At 49.6% G+C, this 22,314-nt stretch overlaps 1 protein-coding gene across 4 annotated transcripts in view; it reads right to left on the reverse strand.

The window, feature by feature from the left end:
- Window positions 1–22,314, reverse strand: part of SYNJ2 (synaptojanin 2) — a 119,262-nt gene that overhangs the window by 17,211 nt on the left and 79,737 nt on the right. For all 4 annotated transcript variants that reach the window (XM_033234945.1, XM_033234944.1, XM_033234946.1 and 1 more), the window contains 13 exons: window positions 21,559–21,731; window positions 19,794–19,875; window positions 18,927–19,076; window positions 18,686–18,851; window positions 17,060–17,251; window positions 14,990–15,071; window positions 14,046–14,186; window positions 11,927–12,119; window positions 9,008–9,166; window positions 6,245–6,401; window positions 4,778–4,895; window positions 1,790–2,008; window positions 1,608–1,686 (listed from right to left, as the gene is read on the reverse strand). In XM_033234945.1, the coding sequence (XP_033090836.1) occupies window positions 1,608–1,686; window positions 1,790–2,008; window positions 4,778–4,895; window positions 6,245–6,401; window positions 9,008–9,166; window positions 11,927–12,119; window positions 14,046–14,186; window positions 14,990–15,071; window positions 17,060–17,251; window positions 18,686–18,851; window positions 18,927–19,076; window positions 19,794–19,875; window positions 21,559–21,731 (1,911 nt within the window). The remainder of the gene's footprint in view (window positions 1–1,607; window positions 1,687–1,789; window positions 2,009–4,777; window positions 4,896–6,244; window positions 6,402–9,007; window positions 9,167–11,926; window positions 12,120–14,045; window positions 14,187–14,989; window positions 15,072–17,059; window positions 17,252–18,685; window positions 18,852–18,926; window positions 19,077–19,793; window positions 19,876–21,558; window positions 21,732–22,314) is intronic.

A 22,314-nucleotide genomic window follows, 5' to 3' on the forward strand; every position in this document is an offset into this window, starting at 1 on the left:
GTCTGTACTAAAAATACAAAAATTAGCTGGGCATGGTGGTGTGTGCCTGTAGTCCCAGCTACTTGGGAGGCTGAGGCAGGAGAATCGCTTGAACTTGGGAGGCAGAGGCTGTAGTGACCTGAGATTGCACCTCTGCACGCCAGCCTGGGTGACAGAGCAAGACTCCATCTCAAAGGAAAAAAAGAGTTGAACTGTCATCTCCAGCTTCCCATTTGGTACAAATTTAAAGCCAAGACACTATAAAAATGGAAACTATCTATGAGCTGCATATTCCAAAATACATACTCTAAAGACAAAGATTGGAACAGTCTCCCACATGGCGGTGCGAGCATAGACAGATCAAGTAACTAGGCGAGAACTACACTCTAAAATGGCTAAGCTGCTGCAGCTGCTGGTAGAGCTGCCTTCTAACGCGAGACACAGTGACTGACGTTATTCTTCCCTATTCTGTTTGTTTGGTTTTTTGAGACCGAGTCTCACTCTGTCACCCAGGCTGGCGTGCAGTGGCGCAATCTCGGTTCACTGCAACCTCTGCCTCCTGGATTCTAAGTGATTCTCCTGCCTCAGCCTCCTGAGTAGCTGGACTAGAGGCACACGCCACCATGCCTGGCCATTTTTTTTTTTTTTTTTTTGAGACAGAGTCTCACACTGTTGCCTGGGCTGGGTGCAATGGCGTGATCTCAGCTCACTGCAACCTCTGCCTCCCGGGTTCAAGTGATTCTCCTGCCTCAGCCTCCTGAGTAGCTGGGATTACAGGCACCCGCCACTACGCCTGGCTAATTTTTATATTTTTAGTAGAGACGGGGTTTCACTATGTTGGCCAGGCTGGTCTCGAACTCCTGACCTCATGATCTGCCCGCCTCGGCCTCCCAAAGTGCTGAGATTACAGGCGTAAGCCACTGTGCTGGGCTAAATTTTGTATTTTTACTAGAGACAGGATTTTGCCATGTTGGCCAGGCTGGTCTCGATCTCCTGACCTTGGGTGATCTGCCCACCTCGGCCTCACCAAGTGCTGGGATTATAAGCGTAAGCCTCCATTCCCCCCCTTCCTCCCTACTTTGCAAGTAGCCAGAGCCAGACATGAGACATCTCAGAACCAGAGTGAAGAATCTAAACTCCCTCTCGCACATATGGTGTCTATACATAAAGACAGATTGGTGGCCAGGCATGAAAGCTCATGCCTGTAATCTCAACACGTTGGGAGGTTGAGGTGGGAGAATGACTGGAGCCCTGGAGGCTGAGGTTACAGTGAACCATGACTATCCCACTGCACTCCAGCCAGGGCTACATAGTGAGTTCCTGTCTCTACAAAAAATTTAAAAAATTAGCTGGGCGTGGTGGCATGTGCCTGGGGTCCCAGCTACTTGAGAGGCTGAGATGGGAGAATCACTTAAGCCTGGCAGTTCAAGGCTGCAGTGAGTTGTGACTGCATCACTGCACTCCAGCCTGAATGACAGAGCAAGACTTTGTCCCCCACCCTCCCCCACAAAAAAAAACAAACGGCACAGGTTGGGCACAGGTCAGGGCAAGAGGAGGGAGAAGACATGCCCATGTAAAAACAGGGATTGATCAGACCCCACTCCACAGTGTGGCCAAGTACAGCGTACCTTCATACCGTCCACATCCAGCACACTGAGAGCCGAGTGACTGTCTGCAAAAGTCACCAGCATCTGCCCTTGGTTGATCCTGGAATAAATGATATGCCAAGTCAGTGCCAAGAACGACCTAGCAGCTCTCACGGATCCTCACCGACATCCCCTGGAACCATATCAACCAGGGGAGCAGTTACCTGACAAGAACAATTGTCCCATAATTCCCCAAGGTCTGCATGAGCTCAGTACGCAGGTCCTCAGGAAACTCGTTTTTCTCTTCTAAGGTCGGTGACTGAAGATTTATTACAACAGTGGCATCCAGGGGGCCCTGGAAAGAGGATACTTCCTGGAAAACCCTCTCCCGGGCACCCACATCAACTTCCTGAACTTCCACCTCCACGATCGCCAGCACGGGTCTGCGTTAGACAGCAACAAAAGAGGGATGACAGTTAGCCTGGGACAGATGTCCACACCCCCGGCCTCCAGTTCCCAGCTGCTGTCCCCCAGGGCTCTCCATAAACAATCAACGCCAACAACCTGCAAATGTGGCCATGGGCAGGTGGATTTGCAGGCTAGCTGCCCTGCCCTTGTGTTTTAGTCTTCATCTTTCCTTAATCTTAGTATCACCTTGGCATTTTTATCTAAAGATGATTTGAGGGGAAAAATAAAGTGTGGTTCTCTAACGACATATCCCAGTACTTAGAAAATAACCAGCCATCAGCAAAGATTTTTGACATGGTGATCCTTAGTACCTCCAAGGAGGTGGGGAAGCAGACATCTGCACTCTGCCAGGGGTGCAAGCATTTCAGAGGGCTACTTGGCACTTTACATAGAGTTCCAAAATTGTTCATCTCTTTTCATCTAGTAATCTCATTTCTTGGACCCTATTCTAAGGAAATGACCAGGGATTCAGACAAAGATTTAATGCATGAGGTTGATCATTTATAGCATTGTTCATGGGAGGGGAACAAAAGGGAAACGCTTTATTTTTATATTTTGAGTGAGAGTCTCCCTCTGTTGCCCAGGCTGGAGTAGAGTGGCACGACCTCGGCTCACTACAACCTCCGCCTCCCAGGCTCAAGTGATTCTCCTGCCTTAGCCTCCCAAGTAGCTGGGATTACAGGTGCATACCACCACGCCTGTCTTATTTTTGTATTTTTGGTAGAGATGGGGTTTTGCCATGTTGGCTAGGCTGGTCTCGAACTCCTGACCGCAGGTGATCTGCCTGCCTCGGCCTCCCAAAGTGCTGGGATTACAGGCATGAGCCACTGCGCCAGGCAAAAATGCTCCGTTTCTTAATGGAGAAACAGTTATGATGCATTCATGTAGTACTCTATGCAATCATTAGGAATAATGTAAAAATCCATGATGTAAACAGGAAAACAGTCCAGCAGGAAATAATACAGTCCTTATAGTAATTCTGACATAGGGATGGGTATTACTCTACTTACAAATTTTCAGAAAATCCTATATTACAAAAATTACGTAGCCTGATTGAAAATAGCTCAACTCTGGCCTGACTCCTGCCACTACTTTTTTTTCTTTCACAGCACATGTTTGTTTATTGTCTGTTTGTTCTGTCCAGAAAATTCCATGATAACATGGTCTCATCTGTTTTGTTCACTGCTTTTCTCCAGGCCAGCAACAGGGCTTGGCATGTAAGGGCCCTCAAGAAATATTGGTTAAATTAAGGTTTCAAAATACATTGAGCTAGCCAACCTTGAGGTCACACATCTGAAGATTCCTCAAGATTCACTTCTAGGTATGTATTTGCAACAACAGGTATCTAAAGAATTTAGAATTATCTAAAGAGTCGGCATGGTGGCTGTAATCCCAGCACTTTGGGAGGCCGAGGTGGACACATCACTGGAGGCCAGGAGTTGGAGACCATCCTGGCTAACATGGCAAAACCGTTTCTACTAAAAATACAAGAATCAGCCGGGCATGGTGATGCACGCCTGTAATCCCAGCTACTTGGGAGGCTGAGACATGAAAATCGCTTGAACCCTGGGGGTGGAGATTGCAATGAGCCAAGACTGTGCCACTGCACTCCAGCCCGGAGGACTCTGTCTCAAAAAAAAAAAAAAAAAAAAAAAAGTTTTTTGGTTGACCAACTGTTCCCCACCTTCTTTTTCTTAATTTCTTTCCCTGTAAAAGTTGAAACTGATATGAGAGTTTAGGCAGCAGCCTTGAGAAAATCAAACTCTTCCCTCTTCACACCCTCAAATGCCATTCTCTCCTCTGTCTTTACAGATGTTCTGCAGGGTGAGTCTTCCTCTGCAGCAATCCCAGTGCACAGGCACTGGTGCCCATGGTGCTCCCTCTGCTGCCTCCATTCTATCCTCAATGCATGATGCACAGAGCATTTAAAAAGCCCTGCATCCTAAGGCCAGGTGTGGTGGCTCACGCCTGTAATCCCAGCACTTTGAGAGGCCAAGGCGGGTGGATCATCTGAGGTCAGGGGTTCGGGACCAGCCTGGCCAACGTGGTGAAACCCCGTCTCTACTAAAAATACAAAAATTAGGCAGGCATGGTGGTGTGCACCTGTAATCTCAGCTACTTGGGAGGCTGAGGCAGGAGAATTGCTTGAACCTGGGAAGCAGAGGTTGCAGTGAGCTGAGATTACACCACTATACTCCAGCCTGGGCAGTAGAGCAAGACTCTGTCTCAAAAAAAAAAAAAAGTAGTGCATCCCATATTTGAAAACCCTATGGTGTTTGTAATAATAAAATCCTGGAGAAAATATTCATCAAGAGGTGAATGGGTAAGTTGTAAGTTCCATGGACATATTGAGTGGGATACTACACAGCAGTTACAAATGAATGAACCAGATCTATAACATCAACATGATTGTATCTCAAAAATAGTAACAAAAAAGCAAGTTGCACAACGACATCATTTAAGAAAATATAAAAGCCACAAAATACGTAGGTTGCATCTTTGAAATTTTCATAAATGTCATTTATGATATGAAGCAATGACAAAATGCTAACATTTATTAATTCTTGGTGGTGGGTCCACAGATATTTGTTCTATCATTCTTTGTTCTTTGGTGCATTGTATGAACACAAACGCACCCACACACGCACACACATCCCTATGGGGACAGCATGCATTTCCCTGTGGAGAGGGAGACGCTGCCTTCCCCAACACAGGAGAAAGCACCATGGAAGTGAAGACCTCACCTGTGATCAGATGCTTGTAGCTCCGCACGGCCGTAATACTGGAGGGCACCAGGAGACCAGGTGTGTCTGACTTTGGTGTCAACATCTAAATCACTGTCCAGAAGGTTGAGTTCTCCAGCTACTCGCAGGGGTTCCATTTGAGAGATCCATATAGAATCGAGTCAATATCCAAGAATGCAATCGTGAAACTTCCACAATAGAGGCCTACACCAGGAACCACCCCATGTCCCAGACTCATCCTCCTTACTCCTCGACCTTGAAGCCAGGCTTCCGATGCTTTGGGGCCTTTGGTTAAAAACATTCCACACATATAATTATTCAAAACAGCCATGACTGTGCCTGCAGTCCTCACTAGCGTGCCCACTGTGGGCTGGAGACACAGTGTTGCTGCCGGGTTTCCAGGAATCCCAGGAGGTTGGCAGCAATTGGTACAGTAAGTAAGAGCTGCAGGAGCTGAGAACACGCGGACTCATTCTGGGCCCTGCCTCTCAGAGTCCTGGGACCACACAGGTGTTCACAAACTCATCTGAAGGAAAATCTGTATTTTCTTTTTACAGATGCAATTTCCCGGCTATTCTCTCCTGAAATGTGTAATTAGGTTTTTTTTTTTTTTTAATGTACTAGTTAGATATTCTAACTTTAAATAAACTTCACTTCCTACCTGGGCATCAACAGTTGTTGAAAACATACTTGATAACTAAAGATTTTTAAAAACTTAACTTATTTTTACTGTGTCTTACTCATGTCCAATTTGGAATTAGGGCTTTAAGCAGGTAAGAGTGCAGCTGAACAAAACAGGCTGGATAAAGAACATGAGGGGGAGCATGGGGGGCAGGCAGGGAGGCAACCTCATGCTCCCCTACTCTTTCCCCACCCAGAAAAAAGAGGTGGGGGTGCGGGGGGAGCTGTGATGCAGGGGCAGGGGCAGGGAGAGCCAGGAGCAGATCTATTCACTGTCTCTAGAAAGAGGCCAGAGGAGATCGGGCGCAGTGGTTCATGCCTGTAATCCCAGCACTTTGGGAGGCCAAGACGGGCAGATCACCTGAGGTCGGGAGTTCAAGACCAGTCTGACCAACATGGAAAAACCCTGTCTCTACCAAAAACACAAAATTAGATGTGGTGCATGCCTGTAATCCCAGCTACTCAGGAGGCTGAGGCAGGAGAATGGCTTGAACCCAGGAGGTGGAGGTTGTGGTGAGCCAAGATTGCGCCATTGCACTCCAACCTGGGCAACAAGAGTGAAACTCCGTCTCAAAAAAAAAAAAAAAAGAGGCCAGAAGGGGTGGCTCCCTGAAAGCACAACTTCCAAAGCTTAGGGGTTAAGGTCTGGGGTGACTTTTGTGCCATCTGGGGTTATGAAGAAACTGATTTCTGTAGCAGCGCATGGGGCTGGGTAAATGTGACTTTCCCTCCACCGCATTTCTTATTCACCCTCTGCTGGCTCTAGAATGGGCATGGCCCCCTCACCTGTTTTATCAAAGGGATGTTTCTTCCTCCACCACAGCACCCTGTCTGTCCAGGCAGGGGTGCGGCATTTGTCGCTTGTATCATAGGCGGCTGAGCCGACATCATACTTGTAGGTGGGTCCAAAGTTAATGGCTCCTTCGTGAAAGTCCTTAAAAATCTATTGGGAGAAAAAGAAGTCATCAGGTCGCCTTAGTTTTAGATCCTGAATGTTATATACAAAAATGAAAACTGAAAAGGCAAGTCCCTATTCTTTTTTTTTTTTTTTGAGGCGGAGTCTCGCTCTGTCGCCCGGACTGGAGTGCAGTGGCCAGATCTCAGCTCACTGCAAGCTCCGCCTCCCGGGTTTACGCCATTCTCCTGCCTCAGCCTCCCCAGTAGCTGGGACTACAGGCGCCCGCCACCTCGCCCGGCTAGTTTTTGTATTTTTAGTAGAGACGGGTTTCACTGTGTTAGCCAGGATGGTCTCGATCTCCTGACCAGGTGATCCGCCCGTCTCGGCCTCCCAAAGTGCTGGGATTACAGGCTTGAGCCACCGCGCCCGGCCTTTTTTTTTATACTTTAAGTTCTAGGGTACATGTGCACAACGTGTAGGTTTGTTACATATAGTATACATGTGCCATGTTAGTGTGCTGCACCCATCAACTCGTCAGCACCGCAAGTCCCTGTTCTTAAAAAGTAACACAAGCTCCATTACATTTGAAAATCTGTCTGAAACTGGACATATGTGTGTCTTTTAATTAGCAAAAAAGTGATCCTTAGCTCATCCCACTGAAGGACACATCACCCTCGTATCTTCCTACCCGCTCCAGTGTCTGATCTATCCACTGTCTGCTTGTTGCCCCCCAGGAGACAGTGCAGGGTCCGAGGCAGGGGTCGGGGTGCTCATCTTTACAGTCCCATGCCTGGTGTGATGTCCGGCCCACAACCACCGAGACCTTCATCCATGTTTGTTGACTAAATGAGCTAAGTACACAGAGCACAGAGTGAAAGTCACCTCTCCTCTCTCTCTCTCCTCGGGGTCTTGCTCTTTTGCTCAGGCTGGAGTGCAGTGGCACAATCATGGCTCCCTACAGCCTTAACCTCTGGGGCTCATGTGATCCTCCTGCCTCAGCCTCCCAAGTAGCTGGGACCACAGGCGCTCACCGTCATGCTTGGCTAATTTTAGCTTTGGTAGAGACAAGGTCTCTCTGTGTTTCCCAGGCTGTTGGCAAACTCTTGGGCTTAGGAAATCCTCCCGCCTCGGCCTCTCAAAGTACGGGGATTACAGTCGTGAGCCTCTATGCATGTCCTTCTTTTTTGTGTTTAGCTTTGGTTTGGCCTTGCTTCCATGGGAAGACCAAGGGACAGACACACCCTCATTCTCTCGGGGATCACTGAAAGGATGTGAGAATGTTGGTGGTAGGAAGACAGGAAAACCTGCTTTAGGAGGTTGGTGTGGTCTCTTGTCCATGTGGCAACCCTTTAGCACTCCACACACTGGCAGGGGCTGAAATGGGAAGACACAGTAAACTTCCAAGAACGTCCAATCTTGCTTCAGGAGAGACCTTATCTGCCCTGTCCTCACACTTTTTTTTTTTTTTTTTTTTGAGATGGAGTTTTGCTCTTGTCGCCTAAGCTGGAGTGCAATGGCACAATCTCAGCTCACTGCAACTTCCACCTCCTGGGTTCAAGTGATTCTCCTGCCTCAGTCTCCTGAGTAGCTGGGATTACAGGCACTTGCCACCATGCCCAGCTAATTTTTGGATTTTTAGTAGAGATGGGGTTTCACCATGTTGGCCAGGCTGGTCTCGAACTCCTGACATCAAGTGATCCGCACGCCTTGGCCTCCCACAGTGCTGGGATTACAGGCATGAGCCACTGCGCCTGGCCTGTACTGTTTTTTTGAAACAGGGTCTCACTTTGGTTGCCCAGGCTGGAATGCAGTTGTGTTATTTTGGCTCACTGCAGCCTCAACCTCCTGGGCTCAGGTGATTCTTTCACCCCAGCCTCCAGAGTAGCTGGGACTACAGGTGTGCACTACCACCAGGCTAATTTTCTTGTATTTTTTAGTAGAGACGGGGTCTTGCTATGTTGCCCTGGCTGGTCTCAAACTCCTAGACTTAAGTGATCCTCCCACCTCGGCCTCCCAAAGTGCTGAGATTACAGGCGTGAGCCACTGCACCTGGCCCTCACACATTTAACCAGCTTCTTTCTCCACAGGTAATTTCATCTCAGCCCATCCTGCTAGGAAGCAAACAGGCACTAAAATAACAGTATTAGGAGGAGGGGAAGGTCGGCCAGGCACGGTGGCTCACGCCTGAAATCCCAGCACTTTGGGAGGCCAAGGTGCACGGATCACCTGAGGCCAGGAGTTAGATGATGAAACCCCCTCTCCACTAAAAATATAAAAGTTAGCCAGGTGTGGTGGCGCACCCCTGTAATCCCAGCTACTCGGGAAGCTGAGGCATGAGAATTACTTGAACCTGGAAGGCAGAGGTTGCAGTGAGCCAAGATAGTGCCACTGCACTCCAGCCTGGGTGACAGAACAAGACTCTGCCTCAAAATAAAAAATAATGATAATAATAATAAAAAAAAAGAGGGACAGGACGTGTGTATGAACAGCCACTCCTGTACTAAAACCTCACAAGTCCACCTGTTTCCTACAATGTTGGAAACAGTGAAATCCACTCACAGAACTGAATTTGCTGCACCAGCCTCTACATCTCATAGATGTCATTCCATCTTGGAGCAGCTGCTAAAAAATACGTTTAAAGCACAACTTACTTTTCCACTTGATTTCTGTAGTTGTAGTTGATCAAATTCCAGAAGTTTCTTCCAGTCTTGGCGTTTAACAAAATAGAAGACTTCTTCATAAGTAAGATCAATGCGGTAGTTGAAATCGCCGCACCAAAATACATAATCATGAGAAAAAACATTTCTCCCCTAAGTTGAAAAGAAAATAATAATCATTCAGCCCATCTTGCAAGGAAGGTGGGAGAGGGGAGAAAAACAAGCTCACTGGGACAAGCAGGAGTGTTTTTCTTAAAATGTTACTTAAAAAACAGAAAGTTTTCTACTAGAGCATCTCATTTTTCACTCATCCCATACAACTATGGAGGCATTTTTACACGGCTTAATTTTAAATAGTAGTGTTTCTGAGTGGTTTGAGGGAAGCTCCTACCCTAAACGGAGGAGAGCAACATGGCCAGCATTTCCTCCACGGATCCCGTCCGGAAGACCAGATGCACCCTTGCTTTGGAGTGTCTGCTCCTAGGAAGCAGCACCCAGCATTCAGCATTAGGAGAATGAGGTTTCTAAAGAGCAGCATACATGCTCAGGATGTGCACCTTCATATAACTTCCTGAGCTTTTTCAGGTGACCCTTCTCCATCTCTCACTCCTCCTTCCCATCCTGCCCAGTCCTAGGAACCCACAGCCCCAGCTCAGCCCCGGAGAGCTCCCGGGGTCCTTGCCTTTCCTGTCTCTTCCCCAGGAATCACAATGACAGCAGCTGCTGCGGATCAACTATCCGCAAGGGCTGGGCTCTGTTCCAGGTGCACAAAGCAGATACCACCAGCTCTCTCTTCGATTAAAAAAACAAACAACAAAAGTTCAGAAACAAAGGCACTTGCTGAAGGTTACACAGCGAGTGCATGATACAGATGGGATTTCAGCTCCCATCTGCCTAGCTCCCAAATCAGTTTCTCTTCTCCTATGAGGCATTTCCACTCCCCCCATGACAATAACCTGGACAGAAGATTAAATGGGTCCCAACCAAATAAAATGAGTGTCTAGACAACACTGCCAAACAGAACTTTCTGCAGCTCCAGAATGTTCTCTGTGCTGTCTGATGCGGGAGCCACTGGCCACGTGGATACTGATCATTTTCAATGTGGCCAGTGAAAGCAAGGAATTTTAAATGTTATTTAATTTTAATTAATTTAAATTTAAATAGCTACTTATGGCCAGTGACTATGGTATCAGACAATATCAGTGTAGAATGTTGGCTGGGCACGGTGGCTCATGCCTGTAACCCCAGCACTTTGGGAGGCTGAGGCAGGCGGATCACTTGATGTCAGGAGTTCGAGACCAGCATAGCCAACATCTCTACTAAAAATACAAAAACTAGTTGGGCCTGGTGGTGCATGCCTGTAATCCCAGTTACTCAGGAGGCTGAGGCAGGAGAATCGCTTGAACCCAGGAGGTGGAGCTTGCAGTGAGCCAAGATCACACCACTGCACTCCAGCCCGGGCGACAGAGCGAGACTCTGTCTCAAAAACAAAAACAAAAAAGAAGTGTAGACTGTTAACAGGTCCCTCAATATTTTTATTGTAGAAAAGAACTACATTATAAATCCTTTACTTATTATGTATCCCAAGCTTACTATGTCAAAGTAGCACTTTTTTTTTTTTTTTTAGATGGAGTCTTGCCCTGTCACCCAGGCTGGAATGCAGTGGTGCGATCTCAGCTCACTGCAACCTCTGCCTTCTGGGTTCAAGCAATTCTCCTGTCTCAGCCTCCCGAGTAGCTGGGATTACAGGGGCACGCCACCACACCTGGCTAATTTTTTTTGTATTTTCAGTAGAGATAGGGTTTCACCATGTTGGCCAGGCTGGTCTCGAACTTCTGACCTCAGGTGATCCGCCCACCTCAGCCTCCCAAAGTGCTGGGATTACAGGTGTGAGCCACCGTGCCTGGCCCCAAAATAGCGCTTTTTGAGTGACAAGGGTTAGACTTCTTTTTTCTTTTTTTTTCCTAAACTACATTACACACAATTGAAAACTTCTCAACTCATTTGTTTCTTTTTTAACATAAGAAATAACTCCAACAAGAATTGTGGCACTTGTTAATGAAAACTAAAGAAATTTTGCCTTGAGTGCTCATGCAGCCCAGTAAAATGGGACATCAGTTTTAAGGATCTCTTCTCACAGGGAAGAGCTCCGTGACCCAGCCCACCACCTCTCAGACAGTGGAATATTTTGCGACAAGAACAGCTGAAGTCTATCCTCACTTCATGGAATAGGTGGGCCTCATGTGTGTCACACGCTGAAGCTGTGCCGGGTAGCATCTTTGCACAGGAAGGAGAACATTAATGTCTAGATTTGAAAAGAAAATCCTCCAGTTTCAGAATGAAACCCTCTGGACTGCCACGAGAGGGCACTGTGTGGTTCACTATTGTAGCTTCGAGGACAGGGAGGATCCGGGCTCCTTGCTCAAGAACCATGTTCCTGGTCAAAAAGGGTCCACTGGTCAAAAGGGTGTTCTTATCTGAGCCACCACAGAAAGTACATGTGAAGACTGTGAATCTCAGGAAGGTGGAGTCTCAGGCTGTGTGGATTCAAATGCCCTTCACCACTTGGACAGGACAGACCATGGACACAGTTTTCTTCCCTAAACCATCACTTGAATCAGAAAATCAGAAAATGCACACACACAAAATCCAGCGACCATGTAGACACTCAGGAAATGTACAGCAACAGGAGAGGAGGGATGCTGCAGAGCTGGCTCCCTCCAGGCGCACGGCTAATCCTACCCCAGGTCAATTCCATGGGGTGACACAGCCTTCTCCCCCTCCCCCAGCGCTGAGCCCTCCAAGCAGGGGCCCTCCCTGTGGTTGTGTTCCCAATGCCTGGCTCCTATCAACAATCACGTTTGGGACTGAACTGAGCAGGGAGGTGCTGGCCGCCCCCACGGCACCGCTCACCATTGGGAAGCAGAGTTTCTGGGTGATCTCCTTGTAGTCTTCATTCCGCTCCTTCACCTGGGACTGTCCGGCTGTCAGGTGGCTACATATGAAGCAGAAGCTGGTGCTGTGGAACTGGAAGCGGATGCCGACGGCGCCCTTGTTCCCGGCCTTGCCCCCCATGCCCGTCTTCACTGTGTCGATGGCCACGTCCCTGGAACAGAAGGATGTGTGCATGCTGTCAGGTCCTGAAGGAGAAACATGTCCCTGCTTTGTCACAGAGAAGGGAACAGCAGCAGCTCAGGACCTGCCGCTCTGAGTGCTCCAAAATCATCAGCTCAGAGTCTGTCCAATTCAACAAAGCGGACACTTTGGCCATCATCGACTCCCGGTCAGGAAGCCGCCTCCCTCCTGCTGCCCACTGCTGCCTGGACACCTCCTCCACGCCCCATCTGGGAAGCGCTCATTGCTCACCTGAGCACCCCGTGAAGCTGAAGACAGGGCAATCCCTGCATCTCCCCAGCTTCTCACTGCCACCAGGAGCAGCACGAATATCACCACCCACCAGCCCACCCCACTCCTGTGCAGCTGTCATGCCATGCATGGGAGGTGTCATCTGGGCAATCAACTTTTTAATTATTATTATTATTACTTTGAGACAGAGTCTCACTCTGTCACCCTGGCTGGAGTGCAGTGGTGTGATCTCAGCTTACTGCAACGGTGGCCTCCCAGGTTCAAGTGATTCTCCCACCTCAGCCTTCCAAGTAGCTGGGATTACAGGCACCCACCATCACACCCGGCTAATTTTTGTATTTTTAGTAGAGTCAGGGTTTCACCATGTTGGCCAGGCTGGTCTTGAACTCCTGACCTCAAGTGATCTGCCTGCCTTGGCCTCCCAAAGTGCTAGGATGACAGGCATGAACCACCACGCCCAGCAATCAATGCATTTTAAGAGCTAGGAAACCAGCAGCTATTTATGCTGGGCTGGGTAGGTGGTCTCAAACGGACTTTTATGCAACGCCAGAGCCTGCTCGCATTAAAATGCCAACTCATAATGCATACCAGTCCATAGAAACATGGGCTACAAGCACATTTGTTAACATTTCCACAGCTGTGCCACACACTGAGGCCTGCTGGTGCATCTGCTCCCTGGTAGACAAGGTTGGAGGGATGACTGATGGAAGGGGTGGAGGCGGAAGCAGCTTAGGGCTAAAGGTGCCTGAAGCCGAGGACACTGAGCCTGGGAAACGTTGTGCTCCTTAGTTCTGAGACCTTTCTCTCACCCTCACCCTGCCCTTGCCTTTAACCCTTACTAATCTTCACCTGCTAACCTGGGATACTGCCAAGCTGGCAAAATAACACAAGCAGAGGGACAGGGACCTAAACATCTTCTAAAATCAGAGAAGAGGATTACGGGCAGCACTGCCTTAGTCTCCAGGTGCAGCAGGGGTGCACCCGTGGGGCTCTAGACAGGCACAGGCCCTTCCCGGGACCCAGGGGCTCAGTGGGGAGGTCAGTTCAATGTTTGCTGCCAGCCCGCCGAAAGGTTGGTGGAAATTCGAAAGCCATGAGTAGGCCCAGGTGGAAAGATGAGGCCATCCGCAAGCTGGAGAAAAGATGAGTTCCTCCAGCATCCAAACACCCACACCCCAAGAGGAATGCAGCCCCTAAGCTCGCCCCCTTTCCGACACTCACAAAGCATGCACCTTGGAGAAATGACAAGGAGGCCCCAGTTGTAAAGGCCCTTTCTACTTAGAATTCTTTTAAAAAGAGACAAAAGAGTTGGCATTTCCCAGTGAGTTACTCAGCTCTTGGTCAGAGGTTTCCTGTCTGTAAGATTCCAACAAGGAACCCCTTTCCTTGCACAGAATTGAGCTTGGGCGATGACAATCATGTAACACTCTTTCTAAGAGTTCAGCTTCCTGAGTTGGACGTTTCCCATGGTGGCTTTTTAATTGCCAGACAATATTCTATTCAGCCCAGTTTTTCCTAGGGGGTTTTTGCTACATTTATCTAAAATAATGGCAAGTCCTGATTCCTGTTACAGAAGGGGATGGGGGAGGAGGAGGAAGTCAAAGAACAAAACACAAAGACTAACAACCCCTTGTTCCCCAGATGTGTGTAAACGGAATGTTCTTACCTGATGAACGGGACATGGTATGGACGTACAAAGATATAAAGACAGACGCCCACCAGCTGTGCCGAAGTCAAGAGAATGTATCTATGAGAGCGTGAGATAGCTTTCTGAAGCTGCTCACCCCACATCTTCTTGTTGGTAGTACTGGAAGAGAAAAGGAAACGACGCTGTTTACAGATGGCTGGAAGCACATCTATCTCCCACCTACCAAATGCTCCAGCCCAAGCCTATTCTCTTTGCAGAACTGATTTCACACTGCCTGCACCCCAATATGAGTGTCATGCTTTCCTTCTTCTAGTGGAGGATCTGGGTATTTTTGGCCATGTCTCACACACCACAGCAGCCCTTCCTTGACCTCTGAAACCCAACCCAGGACCTTCTCAGAGCAGCCCCACAGAGTCAGTCTTATTTATTTGTTCAGAAAGTTCCTTAAAATAAAGCCAGGCCAGTTTAGCAGGGGGTGGGGGAATGTCCAGTTGACTTCGTATCAAATACAAATCCAGTGGTTTTGATTTTTTCCTTTGCCCTGGTATGCAGGAGGAAAGTACCTCTTCCCAGCACTGGCGCTTTCTCACCTCTCCCTAGGAAACATGAGTCAACCACTCTCCCAGTCCCAGCCCCACCCTTCCCTTGCATCCCAGGTCCACACATGCCAGCTCCCTCTGGCAGCGTAAATCAGCCTCAACAAGTGGCCAAGGCCAGAGCACTGCAGAGAAAACACAGCAATCATCAGCCCTTCCTTTTACTTCCTAAGTAGCAGGGAAAGAACGGGGCGGTGCATGTGTGAGCATGGAGAAGGAGCCAGGTGACAGATCCCCACACAGCCAGAGCCACAGCTTAGCTGACTCAGAAGCAGGCTGGCTCCAGGAGAGCCTCAGAGGCTCCTCTCCCAGCCAGGCACCTGACTCAGGAAGTCCCCGCCCGGCCCCACACACCTGGCCCCTTACCTGGCATTGACAATATTCCCTGCGCTCAATTCCACCATTTCTTCAAACCCCACAGCAAATATGTCAGCTGGGCTGCTGTCATCTGGGGAGCAAGGCAAGAGATGACAGAAGTCAGGACCACCAAGCCCTGCATTATGAGTTCATAGGGTTCCCCAGTCCCCTCTCCCAAGCCACACTGTCCACTGCCTGAGTCCAACTCCAGGTGGCTATCATTGCTGCTGGGAACTGCCCCAGTGGAATCTGCTTCAGAAATACCTGGCTTAAATGTAGCACAGTGAGCCCAGAGGGGCCCTCCATCCATTCTGTTCCCTTTGAACAGGGGAGAGGTCAGAGTTTAATATAACCCTGTAGCCATTGCCTGAATCTCTCCAGTCACGACCTCTGACACCCAGTCTCCTGAGCCCCCAAGCCCAGCCATAGCTCCTGCAGAAAGTGAGATGCCTGCCTCCCCAGGGTCCAGCCAGGAGGACGTGGCCTCTGTCAGTTAGAGGCCAGGCAGGCTGTCCACTTCCTTCTCTGTTGGCCACAATGGGCAACGTGGAACCTCTAGTTTCCCTGACTTAAAGCTTTTTCTTTAAAAAAAAAAAAAAGAAAAAACAATCTCTGTCCCTCTGTCTGCTTGGCAGCAGTAACCACAGCACTTTCCTTTCCTTCTCTGGAACCTGGTGCATCTCTAGTGGGACTGCTGGGGAGCCTGCTAGTGTCTTCCCCAAAAAGATCCCCTGCAAAACACCAGCCAGCTTGCTAACAACACGCACACCTTCCTGCAGGGAAAAGAAGAGGAGTCACTTCAGTGGGGAGAGGAGGGATGGCTCTTGAGCCACAGCTGTGCTAAGCACCCTCTGCATTGATGGGCCTGCTCCAGAGGGTATCCTGAATGGCTTCTGGAGGCACAAGCAGCAACTCAGGCTACCACCGACACAGAGAACCCCAGTGGCTCTGAATGGTAGACTCTGCCACCTGCCCTCTGAGGCAGAAAGGAGGGCACAGATGGCGTGTGCAGAGGAAGGGACGGGGCTCTGGGCACCACCTAGGCAGCTGTGGGGCATGAATGTCCACATGGGCCACCACGTCAGCTGGACCACAGGTCACTCACCAACAGGCAAAAACCTGAAACACAAGTGTCTTCCTGAGTCCAAGGAGGCAAAAAAAAAAAAAAAAAGTAAGGCCCCTGAGTCAACGCTGACTGTACAAGAATCACTTATTCTTCAGATCTTAAGTTCTGGGGCCATTCAATAGTGTATCTTACAAGATAAAAGGTGAGGTGTCAACATTTGGAATTATTTTATTCCTAAATAGCACATGGATTATTTTGTGACTACTTCAAGCAGATGAATAGAGTTGGTTTGGGGAGAGGCAGGGATGAGCCGTTCTTGGTCAATATCAACACTAAAGGCAGGGCCAGGCGCAGTGGCGCACACCTGTAATCCCAGCACTTTGGGAGGCTGTGGCAGAGGGATCATCTGAGTTCAGGAGTTCGACACCAGCTTGGCCAACATGGCAAAACCCCATCTCCACCAAAAATACAAAAATTAGCTAGGTGTGGTGGTGGGTGCCTGTAATCCCAGCTACTCAGGAGGCTGAGGCAGAAGAATTCCTTGAATCTGGGAGGCGGAGATTGCAGTGAGCCAAGATTGTGTCACTGCACTCCAGCCTGGGTGATGAGTGTGAAACTCGTCTAAAAACAAAAAACAAAAACAAACAAAAACAAAACACTGAAGACAGGCCTGGCTCCCGTCCTCACAGTTACATGGCTCTAGAAGCCACACCTTCAGCCTGGTGACAAAAAGATTCTACTGATGAAAGCCTAAGACTTCACCATCACTGTATGCAAAGAGAAAAGAGAGATTCACCATCTGCTAACTCTTCCAAACATTCAGGAAAGGAAAAAAGTCAAAGTTACTTGTGAGGCAGCATTCTTGACCGTTAGACCACGGTGCAATTTAAACACTGTGAGGAGGGAAAACACAAAGACGAAATTCCACAAGACGATGGCCACTAAAAGGTCAAGCCTGACATGTCAGGTGAGGTGGAATTGGATTTTGTCTCCCCCGAAGCCACTGCCCTCACCCTGGGATTCAGCAGCGCCCGAGAGCTGGGGTGAGTCGAGCAGCCAGTCGGTCAGCTCCGCCGTCCTGAGCAGGTTGCTCCGAAACTGCTTTCCTCCATTCACGTTCCAGGTCCCCATGGCAATCCGGATCCGCTTGAAATTTGTGAATTCAGACTGACGCTCAGTCATAGCTTTCAGGATCCTGGGAGTCACTGTCAGGAGGCATAAAAAGGCACATTTCTTTGCAGTTCCAAAGCTCAGGCATCCTCCAAAAAGAAGAGGCTGCCTGGCAGAGACAGATGGTTCATGAGCCTCTAGAGATAAACCAGGGTATGCTCCTTAGGAAGGCGACAAAAGGTTTAAAACCATGGTCACCATGGTGCTTCCCTTACGGCATTTCTGCAATAAAGGCGTGAAAACATAAGACTGGAAACTCACCATCTACACCGCTGTCCCCAACTGAAGCCAGAAGCTATGGGACATCAGATCACAGGGATCTCAGACATGACAGGGAAAAGCCATGTCCTCACTGTCCACTCCGTGGAAGAACAAGGCATAGGAATTTAAGCCAGGGCATGCTGTAACTGACCACATTTCAATGTGGATGTGCCCATATCCACTATACCTTTAAGTGTCCTACCAACCCAGACAGCCACCTTTGCATCCTCTGCCTTCCAGCCTGCATGTCTGATATGTTTTGTTTTGCCCCAGACTTAAGGCTTTAAAAGGTCACTACACAGAACCATCACCATCCTCTCAATAGCCAAAATATATTCCATCGTTTAAACTTGTGACGTAACCCAAATCTAACTCATGTCTGCCTTGCTATTAAATAAGACTCACTGTACAACATGGAGCTTCGTTCACCTTTTATAGAGCTGGCATTGTTTCCAGAGTAGAAACTAAATATCGCCTGGCCTGTCGGAAGCCAAATAAGCGCTCCCCCAGTGAAGAAAGAGTGAGAGTGGAAAAGGGCCATGAACTCATTTTAAGCATGGGCTAGTCCATTTTTCAAAAACACCTGATGTTTCTAAAGCGAAACTTGTCCATTCTTGTAAGGAAAAATGCTGGGTTTCTCCTCCTTTTTCCATGAGACCTAATATGTTTACAGGCTCAGGTAAGAAGATGTCATTAAAATGCTCTCAAAGGAACCTCCTATATTGATGGAACCACGCTGTGTTGCCGCTGAGACCCGAAGGTGCCCTCATCCCTGGGAGATTACAGCATCCTCCTCCTCCTTCCAAAACAGAAACTGGAGGCCAACTTCATGGGAAGCTCCCAAGGCCAACATCACCTGCTAAAGGCCCAAGAACCCAAGCAGCTGAGGAAGTTTCTGGAGTGGGTGAGCGTTCAAAGGCACCGATGCGTTTAGGAGAGTGCATGGCCTCTCGCTGAGCCCGCCTGGTGTCTCCCGCTTCTCAGGATGGAAACACAGTGCAAGCTGAGACAGAGGATGTGTGAGCTCCCGGGCCTAGCTGGAAAGCACAGGCTCCCGGGAGAGGCAGTGACAGCTGCAAGGTGCATGGTCCACTGCTCAGACACCAGGCACGTCTGCCACCCACTCTCTGGATGGCACAGAGGTGGTGGGAACATGGGGCCGCGGAGCCCCCGCCTTCCCGCCTCCCCCTGTCCGTGGCGGGCCCTACCCAGGAGTGCTGTGCTGTCCAGCAGCATGCCCCCTTTGTCTGCCACCTCCTCGCCGTAGACGTCCCCAACCAGCAGCAGCTTGATGGCCTCCTGCTTCACCCCGTCGAAGAAGTTGGACTGGATGGTTCGAGACATGGACCGGGCTCCATCCTTCAGCTTCCCCACCTGCCAAGAGCCCAGACCGCAGGCCGTGAGGGGGGTCCCTGGGGCCCCCACCCTGCCCCCTTGGCGGGGCCCTACCTTGGCCTTCCCTTCCAGGGACCTGCTGCCTGTGAACACCTTGCTCAGGCTGTGGCCATTCAGAGACCACATGGCTTTGAAGGACTCCACAAAGCGGTCAACAATGGGTTTTGAACTCAGCCCCAGGGTCTCGAGCTGCAGATGCAGGACCTGGGGAGGAATAAGGAATGGCTGTCACTGGTTTCTCCCACAGAGGCCCCACAGCCACTGTCCCAGGAGGTTCCTTATTCAGCAGCCTGTGGATTATGCCATGTCCTGGAAGACCCTGTGCCCCTCCAGAGGATGAGGAGTTCCTACAGCAGACAGTGACTTCCCATACCTCACCCCAACTTTATCTATAGGGTCCATCCAAGCCCTCCTCTGACCACCCAACACCTGACCTCCTGGCTACACAGCCAGAGGCTGAAAAGCAAACAGTGGTGGACAGGAGGGGGCACTGACCCCGCTGTTCATACTAAACCCCCTAGCCAGGAGAGGTCAGCCAGACAGCTGTGGCCACGCAGATCCGGGTCTCCCTCCCCAGCTTCAAATCCAGCCTCATCCGGCCAGCCTCACACTGCCTTTGGCCAATGGTGCGTTCACAATAATCATTACACAACTGCTCTTCCCTAGGAGCCTTTGGGCCACCATGTCTGGGATGCATTTCACAAGAGGCTGTGAGAAAGCGTGCCTATGACAGAGAAAGCAGCCACCTGGGGAACCCCTCTCTGAATGTCCCAGTGTCTCCCTGTCCACCTTCCCCACAGTTAGAAAGTTGTCTCAGTGATGCCACCCTCATCTTGCCGCTAAAGGTGCTCAGCTCAGCCTGTGCAGCTTAAGTCATAGGACCTGGCACAGATGGCCGAAAAGGCTGCAGCAGGGACGCACCTCGAGCGCGATGAAGCTCTGCACAGTGTTGGTTCGGTCCAGGCAGTCAAGACAGTTCATCCGCAAAGTGCCTTTCTGAAAACTTAGGACAAGAAGAAATGTAAACAGTTATAAGTTGTGTTCAAAGAAGCAGTGGCCATAGCACAGTGGCCCATGTCTAACTGTCGACTCCCAAGGAAACATGTTCTTTTTTTTTTTGAGACAGAGTCTCACTCTGTCACCCAAGCTGGAGTGCAATGTCACGATCTTGGCTCACTGCAACCTCTGCCTCCCTGGTTCAAGCAATTCTCCTGCCTCAGCCTTCCGAGTAGCTGGGACTATAGGTGCGTGCCATCACATCCAGCTAATTTTTGTATTTTTACAGTGTTTCACAACATTGGCCAGGCTGGTCTCGAACTCCTGACCTTGTGATCTGCATGCCTCGGCCTTCCAAAGTGCTGGGATTATAGGCGTGAGGAAACATGTTCTAAGAACCCCCACCTCCTCACCAGTAGACCCCCAGAAACCCCAGTGTCCATCCCAGTGGATCCCCAGCATTGCTGGAAAGGCAGGCAGACCCCAGGACACACACTCAGCAGCCTGCACAACTGGGTCATTTTAAGTTTAGCTGGTCCTTGTTATTTATAGCAATTATGTTCTATAAAGTTGTAGGAACACTGAATTGGACATGAACACAGAACCATCGGTCCTAGGGGAGATATAGGGTTAGGTTCCTGCAAATCTCTGGTCACATTTTCATCAACTGATCAATATACAAACTTGTTTTATATATGTTTCCATATAAAGACACCTTATTGAATATATATATTTGTTTAATTAACACTGAACCATGGCCGACAGCATTGTAACTCATATCGGGACAAAGCTTATCTTAATGTGCATTTTCTCCATAAAGCACACCACCACCTTCTTGTGCTCAGAAGTGCTAGACAGTTCTTCAGCACAACGCTTGGGGCCATACTAAACCATGAGATCCCCGAACAAAGAGGGGCTCCTAACAAAGACACCACAAATGTGAAAACCGGTACTAAATCTCAAAAAGGACACTTGTTTACATACGAGGGCTGAAATAAGAAGACAGAGTATCACCTTGTTTGATCTCAGCTGGAAGCATGTACATGTGACTCAAATTGTCACTGCTCTGCACACATCTGTGAATGTCCAGGTAAAAATCCTTTGAGTACTGATTTTGGGGTTACAAATAAGTTTTAAGGAAGAGGTAAATTAGCCAATATGGAATCTGCAAATAATGAGGACCCCCTGCATGTGACGTGAGGGAACTGGACTTCGTTTTCCTCCTCTGCTCTGAACAAAGCAGTCCATACCCTGGTCTCCTCGAGCAATCTAAGTTTATGCCAGCCATCCCACTGGGACTGTGGCCCACACTCTCACAGGCCTGCATCCCAGCGTGGAGCTCCATGTTTAAATGCAGTCCCCTTTATAAGTTCATTTCTTTTGCCAGAAAACCATGCCTCAACATCTCCTTGAGAAATTCAAAAGCCTGTCTCCTATTGTGGGAAGGGAGAGGAGAAGCTGGAACCCAAGATTCCCAATGTCGCCAAGCTTATGACCCAGGAAACCGCAAGGGTAGCTGAGTGGGGAGGGAAGGAAGCCGCCCCTCACAGGGCACATGTCCTCTATGTCCTCTATGGTGCAGCCCCTCTGCCACCTCACCCAGCAGAAGGCACAGCACGCAGCGAGCCTCACTGTGGACTGACGCTTCCCCCCCAGCAGAAGACATGGCACAGTGTGCAGCGAGCCTCACCGTGGACTGACGTTCTCCCCCTTCGTGAACACATCAAAGTCCTCCCAGTGCAGCTTTAACTGTGGCCTCAAGAGGGTCTCCAATTTCTCTAGCTTCCCGCCTTTGGCAAACTGATGGAAGTCAAAATTGATCATAGGCGTGTCGCCTGCGTGGCAAGAAGCCCAGAGCAGCTTCTGAAAAGAGGAGGGGAGGGCGGTGAGGGGAGCAGAGGGAAGGAAGGACAAGGAGGACGAGTTCCTTGCATAGCTTGACCCGTGCGGCTAACCAAGGTGACTTGCCACAGGACATGCTTTAGCTGGAAGCTCACAATGGACCAGGCAGTTAACCCTGAAAGGGAAGCACAGGACAAAGGCCCTGGGGGGACAAAACCCACACAGAGCATCTTGCTTGCGAAAGGGCAGAAGGTTCCCCTTGGACAAAAGAAGCCAGAGCAGGTGTGGTCCCCTGGGGAGATCATACTCCTGCAGGGCTCCCCGGAGGGCACAGGTGTGGAAAGACTGCTCTGTTCTTCAGGTGGCCCAGGTGGCCCAGGTGCCCCAGGCCCTCAGAGATAGCAGGGCTGCAGTAGGCTGCAGAGCTCATAATCCAGCTCCCCGTTGCCCTGGTAACTGGCCCCAGCCTGCTGCATACCAGCCTCTGGTGGCTGTGCTCTGAAGAGACCAAGTCTCCAGCTGAAGTGGCCTAGGTGGGTCCCACATCCCGATGCTATTTCAGAATGGTCAGGGAGCCAGAGTGAAGGTGGGGACAGATGGGAAG

The sequence above is a fragment of the Trachypithecus francoisi genome, unplaced genomic scaffold (assembly GCF_009764315.1).
Source record: "Trachypithecus francoisi isolate TF-2019V2 unplaced genomic scaffold, Tfra_2.0 Lachesis_group15, whole genome shotgun sequence".
NCBI classification, from domain to species: Eukaryota; Metazoa; Chordata; class Mammalia; order Primates; family Cercopithecidae; genus Trachypithecus; species Trachypithecus francoisi.